The 9621-nt window shown below is 31.9% G+C and overlaps 1 protein-coding gene and 1 long non-coding RNA gene across 2 annotated transcripts in view; one reads left to right on the top strand and one right to left on the bottom strand.

Moving 5' to 3' along the window:
- Positions 1–3033, top strand: part of LOC116846142 (flavin reductase (NADPH)) — a 112518-nt gene extending 109485 nt beyond the window's left edge. Inside the window, exons 4-5 of the mRNA XM_032819624.1 lie at positions 2449–2580; positions 2650–3033. Coding sequence (XP_032675515.1) covers positions 2449–2580; positions 2650–2792 — 275 coding nt within the window. The 3' untranslated portion in view covers positions 2793–3033. The remainder of the gene's footprint in view (positions 1–2448; positions 2581–2649) is intronic.
- A 3740-nt stretch (positions 3034–6773) lies between these two features.
- Positions 6774–9615, bottom strand: LOC116846143. Its single transcript, XR_004378403.1, has 3 exons — positions 8051–9615; positions 7769–7962; positions 6774–7404 (listed from the first exon to the last, which is right to left on the bottom strand). It is a non-coding gene; the product is annotated as an uncharacterized LOC116846143 (long non-coding RNA).
- Positions 9616–9621: the final 6 nt, after the last annotated feature.

Genomic DNA, 9621 nt, shown 5'->3' with positions numbered 1-9621 from the left:
CCGAGGATTTCGCTGGCCAATTTAAAACTTTAAGCTCTGGGGGTGTAGTGCAAACCACTTTTGAACGGTACAAGAAGTATGGACAGCACTGTTCTCTCGGAACATGGAATGCGACGTGCGATCTCTTCGTTTATTGCACCACACTCCCACATCTCAATAATGCGTCCACTTTGGTAAATATATCTTCCATGATCGCATATAATGGCACGCAAGGACACGACTGTTAGAAGAAACAGCAATGAAAGAAACAAATACATCTCGGCAAATGTTTTTCCTATATCTCCTTGCTCTTCTTTTTTTTTTTGAACGAGCGCGAAACAATGTAGAGACGCGCAAATGTAAAGACGCGAAACAAGTACGTCGGCGTAGCGAGATAAAAGGTGCGTTGCCGATGCGCTTCTGCATTCGCAAAATCTATCCAGAAGACGATATGCCGACAATTCGACTGTTTCAAGATAACAGTGCTTAAAGTTTTTAATTGGCCAGCGAAATCCCCGATTCTCAATTTAATAGAAAACGTATGGGCAAAAATTGTGAATTCGTGGAATCCTGCTCATAAGAGAACTAGAGCAGCTTTGATTGCACACGCGAGGAACACATGGGAAAATCTTAGACAGGAGTCTCAATTTTTTCAACATCTGCACAATTCGACCAACGCCCGTCTACAACAAGTTGCTGCACGCCAAGGCCACTGGACGGATTATTAAAATAGTTCTTTTCAGAACCAAGTATCAAACGGCTCCTTTCAGAGCCACTCAAATATTTGTTAACAAAGGAACACTTCCGTGTGTGTGCATAATTATTTCAGTAAAATAATTATGCATACACGTAATAAAATAATTTAATATGTTTGCTATCAACGTCACATATATGCACCACACTGATATCTCACTTAGATCCAATATCGCATATGTGTGACAGTAAAAATTTTTTTTCTGTATCTATACTATCATATAAAGTCTATTTAATATTATTAAGTAAAAAAAAACACGAATTAGTCTGTGGCAATAGTCCTCTAAATCTGTAGCAGTCTTTATACTCTCCCGCTTTCTCACACACATGTCTTTATCAACGCAACATTTATTCTTTCGCTGCTCGTGTTACCATTCCATCAATCACTGCAACACGTGCGTATGGCTGGCACCTTTCTAATCTAAATTCCATGTTTTTGTATATAGTGTCCAAAAATTACATTCCTTTTATGCAACTTCTTTTGTTAGTAACTTTTTAACGAACAACGAACGATCGCTAAAATCTTCTGAAGGTTACTCAGGGTCATCACCTTTACAACATATATCAAGATCAAGGTCATCCGAGGCAGTGCTGGGAGTTCGGGATATTTTCTAGCTGACCGGAGCCCTTCTGCGCAAGCGTGAGATGACGTAGCAGCTCGATGTAAGCAGTTTACAACGACGGCGTTAGACACGAGTAAAGGGTTTTTAGGGGACATGCATAAAATACTCGGCCGTCTGTGTTGTTTGCCCGCGAGTGGTTAGGATTAGGTTAGATGTAGTGAAATGTTACAATAATAAATTAGCATAATTAATATAGTTATAATAATTAGTGTAGCTGTGTGTGTGAAAAAATGTGATAATATAATATGTATATATATTATATATTTATAATAAATAAAATGTAATATAAAAGTGCAAATTTAATATAAAGTGATACTGTGATAAAAAAAAGTGCAATTATAATATTAAGTTAATTAAAGAAAAAAGTGCCGTATTGAAGAAAGAAATGGATCATCAATAGCCTTCGTCATCAAGTGGCATTGAGAAAAAGAAGAGGAAATGTGTGAAAAAAAAATTTCAATATGCATGGTTAAATATGAATACTTTCAAAGATTGGTTGGCTGCAGAAATTATAAAATAAAAAATATATTTATTTTTACTCATGAATAGCATTCTGTTTCTTCCCACAAACTTTCTTTTCTCCCTACAATCCCATCATATTTTCTTTTAGGTGAGGGATCTTACGATACCTTAAAATAGATACGGCGCTGAGGTTACCACAGCGTTTACTCAATGCGCGTGCGCGAAAATATATCCCGAACTCCCAGCACTGATCCGAGGGGGATACACTAATGTAAAGGTTTACCGATAGAATTTTTCAGCAAAAGTTCAGCACATTTCATTATGTTTTCAGCAAATTTCATTATATTTTCAGCAAAATTTTTCCATCAGAGTATCTACGAGAAAAATTAAACTATTGAAATTAGCTATCATTCCTTTTGTGACAAAATCAGTGTTGACTAGTAGTATAATTGTTAAAACTCTCCCTAGAATGTTTGTAATAAATAAATAAATGTTACAATTGTGAATATCTTACAAGAAACTATATTTTTTAATACTTCTACTATATTTGGGAATACATAAACATTATTGACGTTTCATTATTTAAACAACTAAACGACTAAAAAATGGTTTTTACTTTCAAAATTTATAGCATTTTTATTCTACAAACCTGAGAAAGTACCTGCAATATTTAAAGATTTGAATATGGATCATCAGCGAATGTTCGATATAATCAAAGGAAGTGGATTAAAATGGGTGGCGGTATTACCACCTCATATAGCGGGTATGTGTGGTATTTGGAAACATAAACTTTGACATTTTTGAAAAATTTAATGAATTTTGTTTCTTGCAGATGCACCTAAATCGAAGTATATTGTCACGTTTGACTCCTCCCCTGGCCGTGCAGTCTCAAAATACGACTTGGGCACTTTTCTTATTGAATGTCTCAAAAACCCTGAATATCACCAGAAAGTATGTGGTATTGCTACTGTATGATGATATATATGATAAAAGAGGATGTGGGTATACATATAAATAAGAATCATATATATGTTTTATTCTTTTCTAGTAAAAAATATATTATTCACGTAAATATACGTACATATAGCAATGAATTTGTAGTTTTCATTATACAACCAATACGATTATCAATACAATTGTATGAATTAAATATAAGGAAGCAAATGTAATCATTTTAGTGTACAACTAAAAAATAATAAATACAGATGAAATAATATTTCAGTTAGAAAGAATTGCGGTTTGATTCACGAAACTAGTTAAATTTAGAAGCTAAGAATATATTTTTTAAATACAGCATAAATCAAATTTATAAAAATAATTATATTGAAGTTAACAAAGAATAGACCCAGATAGCACAGAGATGAATAGAAGTTTATAGAGGATTCATTGTAAAGAATACCTAAAGAATTAGAAAATGAATATCTGAAGAATTCCTGAAAAATTATCCGAGCCTAATTCATTCTAAAGTATTCCTTGGAACTTTATTATAATGAATATTTCGTGAATCATTACTTGAGATACTCTGAAAATACGTGAGAAATTACTATTATTAACTAATTTTATTTACATTTTATGGTTACGTTAAACGGATATCCCATCGCTTATAATAAGCGTTGATTTATATATTTATATCTAAATTTAATTAAATCTTATATAATAAGGTTATATAGTATAGGTTTTTTCTTTAATTGTATTCTTTTATAATTACTCAAAGTTTATAGTGTTTTCTGACATTATCTATTTAATAACAATAAAACAATAAAAACAAATGTTTACTATAAAAATTTAAAGATAACGAAATGAAATATGTGGGATTTTGTAGACCTTACTTCATTAGCTAAGGGTTAAATTAACAATAAAAGTACGTAAAAAATATAATTTTTATTAAAATTAAATCATTTTATTAAATTATATTATCAAAAAATTATATCACTTTATTAATTGCAACACATATAGACAAAATGTAAGACGTTTATATCGATCAAAGAAGTGGTGTAGTGTCTAAAGCAATAGACTCATAATTCAGAGGTGCCTCCAAGGTCCCACTAGTGCTAGTGAGAATTTTTAAATGTGATGTAACATTGGAATCGAGTAATCTAAAATTTTCAAGTAAAATCAACAAACACTGTGATATTTACAAATAGTTTTTGTTAGAAAAAAAATAATACATATCATATATAAAAAAATTTATAAAGTATATATCTGTTATTCCATAAGTAATTTAAAATGAATACTTTAAGAAGTTGTCAGAAATTCCAATTATGGTGCATATAATTTCCTTAGTTGTTCCTAAAGTATACTCTTACGAATTCTTAAAGAATTACGTTCAAGAAAGAAGAATACTTCGGGAATACTTTAAGAATTCATTGTGCTATCTGGGATATTTGGAATATCTTGCATATATGTACTATTTGTTATCTCTTATTACGAGAAAGTACGAATTAAACGTCTTACGTCATTGTATTGAGCGAGTTGCTACACAGTTACGCGGCGCATATCGAGTACATATATGGAGAACTTTTCATTTTACGATCGGTCTGTATCTCAGAAAATAACATTATTATATATAATTAAATTCGGAATAAAATACCCTTTAATTTGGTCTAAACAAAATTCTTAGATTGCAAAAAATGAGTGAGGGGGGGGGATTCAAAACAATTTTGCAGTTGGCATCATCTCCTTATTAGTAACGAAAACCTAGTTAATAACACGAATTACTAATCTAAGCGATACTACAACAGTAGGGCATTAAATCGGGAAATAGTTGACTTAGCCATGACCTTTAAGTACGAAATTTTGATTATTACAAGCTCTAAATTACTAACGATCACTCTACATTACTAGAGAATCGCAAAGGAATGCGAAGAAGAGGAGACTGAGATTTTATTTTAGTAGTTATTTACAGAGACGGAGTAGCAACGAACAGTTAAAACTGATTGAGACTCACTCAATACTTCGGATCGTGCGTAAGGGTGGTGGCCATCAGCTCTGGCGAGAATATTGGAAAAAGAAGGAGCCCACAAGGCGCCGTAATCTGCCTCGATGTTGAGGTGGTCCACAAGTTGTCACTCCCGGTTAAAGAAATAGTGTTTAGCAGATTTTTGAAAGCGATTTAGAGTATCAGCGAAATCGCTCTAATAACAGAATTTGGATTCGATGTACAAGAAAGAATAATAATAATAAAAGAAATCGAGACCGACTACTGAAAATAATCGAGACCATTACAAAGTTAGAGACTAACACCTTCTAAATTCTATTATTCGGAGCAGAGAGAAATTCTCTTGAACACTACTCGTCTATTCGATGGTCTCGACGTGAGTCTTGCGGATACCGCGTTAGGTCAACGGCTCCTTCTTCCTTGTCTAAGCGAGGCATGGTTACCGGACACCCGGAGCCAACAATGATAAGACCAGTGGGAAAGACGCTATTATTTTTAGCTTTTTAGCAAATACCAAAATACGAGCTAAATGCGGACACAAATTGCTATTATTTTGATATAGAATTCTGATCAAATTTATTGCCAATCTGCATGCAGTCTGTAATCAATTACTGAGTACGTGTATAGATTTTATATAAAGTATAATCACTTAAATTAGCCTAAAGTTGTTAACTTAACTTAAACTAGCCTCACTTAAATTAGCCTAAAGTTGTTAACTTAACTTAAACATAGATTATGTACTTATAAATTTCTGTGGATTCTTTATCATTTGTATAATTAAATAGTGTTTCTGTTTACAAATTACCAGCTGAGATAACTATTATTTTTGTTATTGATATCCACATAGTCAAACCTACTCAAACAAATTTTAAATAGAGCTTGCTACACATTTTTGATGGCAAAAAAGTAGTAAACAACACAGAATTCGTCATATCTGATTATATTGCCAAACTGTCTGATTATATCGCCAGAAATATGACAGAGTCTGCTGACAGGTAATCCGAACAAAGCCTGTAACGTTTTGTCGGCAGATTGGCAGCAGAAACGGAACAGATGTTGCGTGATAAGATCTGCGCGGTTTCTGCTGCCAATCTGTTCGCATTGCTCGTTAGACAACACAGCATAAGCTGAATGCGGGCGCAAATAGTTATGGTTTTGGTATGAAAGAGTGTGGCAAGTTTAACCCCATTTTTTGTTTAAATTTGAAAATAATCATAATTTTTTTTTTTTTTTTAAAGCTTACTGCGAATAAATTCCAAATATATAAGTATCAAGGTAGCGCTCCGTTTCAGAGAAAAATGGTCCAAGAGTTTCACTTCCGCCTCTCCTCTCGAATGCCGCCTCTCCTTTCCGTGATACTACTATATTTGGAATCTATTCGCAATAAGCTTTAAAAAAAAAACCAAAATTATGAACAAAACTTATTTTCAAACTTACAAAAAATGGGGCTAAATTCCTATAGCGGTTTGGCCGCACTCTTTAGATCAAATTTGCTACCAATCTGCACGCACTTTGCTATCAATTTGCTTACTAGGTAACATGACTATTGAAATAAATTAACCAGTATTTTTATAATTAAATAAAGCTATATATTTATTAGTTTTACTATTATTGCGGAACATTGAAGAAAAATTAGTTTTGTTTTTTTAATATAACGTGTTTAAACAAAGCTAAAAAACAATTAGAAAGATAGTTTTTTATATAATATATTATTATATAATATATTATATATAATATATATATTATATATATTATATATATATTATATATATATTATTATATAATATATTATTATATAATATATTATTATATCTCTCTCTTTCTCTCTCTTGTGCGAATTCCGCATAATTTAATATTAAATATTTTATTTTAAACTATATATATATATATATATATATATATATATAGTTTAAAATAAAATATTTATTGTAATATATATTGTGTATATATATATATATATATATATATATATATAGTTTAAAATAAAATATTTATTGTAATATATATTGTGTATATATATATATATATATATATATATATATATATATACACATATTACCTTACACATACACTCAAACGCACACACACACATATGTATGAAAGGAAAACATGCATTTTGTAAACAAAAGAATAGTTAAAATAGAAAGAATACTAACAAGGCGTCAAAGTTTCACAAACTACGGGCTCATGTATCGCCACCGATAAAAACAAATAGCTAAAAATCCTTTTACATACAAGCAGCAATCAGAGCAAACATAAGTAACAGAGATTGTCTGCCTAATGCCTTCAAAATTACACATGTAAAGAAGAAACTTTTATAAATTGATACTCCGACCCAGAGACTTACATATTTATTCATGACATTTTATTACTCATGATTCACTGCGAGTTTTCTTAAGGGGGGAATTACATGCGGAAGGCCGTTTTCCAGGCTATTTTTACGAATTTTTTTAACAGTAAGATCAATAACAGGATCAGTAGAATCAATAGCTTTGAAATTTGCACAGTGTATTCATTAATGTTCAAAGTATAAAATAAATTTTATTGAAGCGCAAGAATCGATCCACTTTGTAATTATAGATAAAAATGCAGTCATTCATTTGCGAGTTATATGTTTGCTGTCGACATAATTCCGAGCCTCTCACTATTCTGAAACCAAAAAATGAGAAAGAATTTTAAAATATACGGTTGCCGTTATAGCCCGTACCAAGATGAAGGCAGTAAAGCCAAGTTTGGAAAAATAATGACTGTACAAAGAAAAATGTATCGAAATTGAAGCTTTTTTTCAACTTTTAATCGTGTTAAAAAATGAATAAAATAAAATATAACTGTGTTCGAGGTAAGAGCGAAAACTGCATGTCTACTATATATTGTGTAAAAATTTCAAGTTATTCGGTTTAGTAGTTTTTGCGTAATCGTGTCGACAGTTTAAGAAAATGTCGTTTTCAGAAAAACGCGTTTAAAGTTTTATGTATACTTTCCACATAGATAGTAACAAAGTTTTTGAACTTACGATCAATCAGCCATTGTAGGTGCATAAAATGAGTCTTCATCTTCCTCAAAAAGTTCTCCAGAGGCCACTTGTCTCTCAGCTTTCGGATCTAACCCTCTGATTCAATAGAGAATCGACGCTCCACGCGATTAATACGTTCGTGGTCTTATAAAGTGCAAACATCTCCGCTCTTCTGCCGATTTTCACGTCCATAACTGACAAAATTTTAAAAATAGGTGCATATCCTTCGTTAAAAATAGCAACGATTAGAAATGTCGCTATTTTCATTGTTTTTAAGCTTACGTGTATATGTTTTGGTACGAAGTGCCAAATCATCGCATTGAGACTTTCGTTATTATTTTGCGTGTTTACACCCAAACATCTCATCAGAAGGTCGTCTCTTGAGAAATTCTCGTACGTTGACTTTATTACTTCGAGAATTTTTTTCATTTTTTAAAGGCTAGTAATCGTTTTTAAAATCATCTAAAGTTTCCTGCGTCTCAGCGCGTCGCCACGCGCACCAGCTTGATGAACCTAGCGAACATTGCATATGCTGAGGCTTGGTGTTACTGGAACTTTTATGAAAATAAGTGGTCCAAATTTTAATTCTCATATCTTCCATCGAGTTTGGAGTGCCGTCTAATAACCATAATATTTCGTGAGATTATGGATAGTTTTGTCTGTCTTAGGTTTGTTTTGTCTTAGGTTTCCAACTCCTTTGCCTCCGATGCTTCCATTATTTTTTTAGCATTTCTCAATCTCGTACTCTTTCTTCTCTGTACGTGACGTCTGATCTGTTCGTCCAAATAATAAGCAAAGAGGACCTTCGCGCGACTTACAATTAGTAACGATACTTCAGGCCAGCGCGCCTTTGTATTCAAACCGCTCCTGCTTCGTCAATTTTTCGATATCCTTCTAACTTCACACAAATATTTTCAAATGTATATTTTAAAAATATGCAATAAAAAATGGCTAAAAATTTTTTTTTTCATGTAATTCCCCCTTAATCTCATAATCTATCGGGGTTGTAAGATTAAATAATTATAAGAACAAATGACAATTACACATATATACACAAACATACACACATGCATGCACAAACGCACACATAAACACATCCGCGCGCACATACACATGCGCACACATACACACATTTTTTTATATTACTAGATTGCTAACTTCCTCAATTTTGTTTATGTAAAATATTCTCAAAAAGTATGTACTAAAAAATACAATTCTGTGTATGAAGATCCGGGAAAAAAAAGTTCAGACAAAAGCCAGATATGGATTTTGTCAAGATCTGATCAGATATAATCAGATATAATGTTATATATGATTCAGATCTGTCAGATATATAATAATATATAATCATATATACAATTATATATGATTATACATGATTATATATGGACAAATCTTGAGTGGCAGTTGTAAGGGAGTGGACAAAGGGTTCACTAAAAGAACAGGTTAATTATACAGAACTTTACTCAATACAACTTGCGTATACACACAGGGCGAACAGAACAGAGAGCTCTCAGTCTAACAGCAAACATAGAGTACAAAAATATGTAAATAGACAAACTCAAGTATGAAACGAGGAAACAATATGGCATTATATACATGCTTATCCAATAGATCTAAATCATATATAACGTTATATCTGATTATATCAGGTTTTGTTAAAATCCATATCTGGCTTTTATCTGAACTTTTTTTCCGGGGATATATGCAGTATATTATTCTTCCATATTTGCTTACATATTTTGTCCATGTTTTCTATAGTTCTCACCTGTATACAATTGAGGGAAATATATTAAGTCACATGTAAATATTACACACACACACACACACACACACACACACACACACACACA

Source organism: Odontomachus brunneus, unplaced genomic scaffold, assembly GCF_010583005.1.
Source record: "Odontomachus brunneus isolate Ranch 3 - 2012 unplaced genomic scaffold, Obru_v1 Obru_scaffold_061, whole genome shotgun sequence".
Lineage (NCBI taxonomy): Eukaryota > Metazoa > Arthropoda > Insecta > Hymenoptera > Formicidae > Odontomachus > Odontomachus brunneus.
This window is presented reverse-complemented; position numbering and strand designations above follow the sequence as displayed.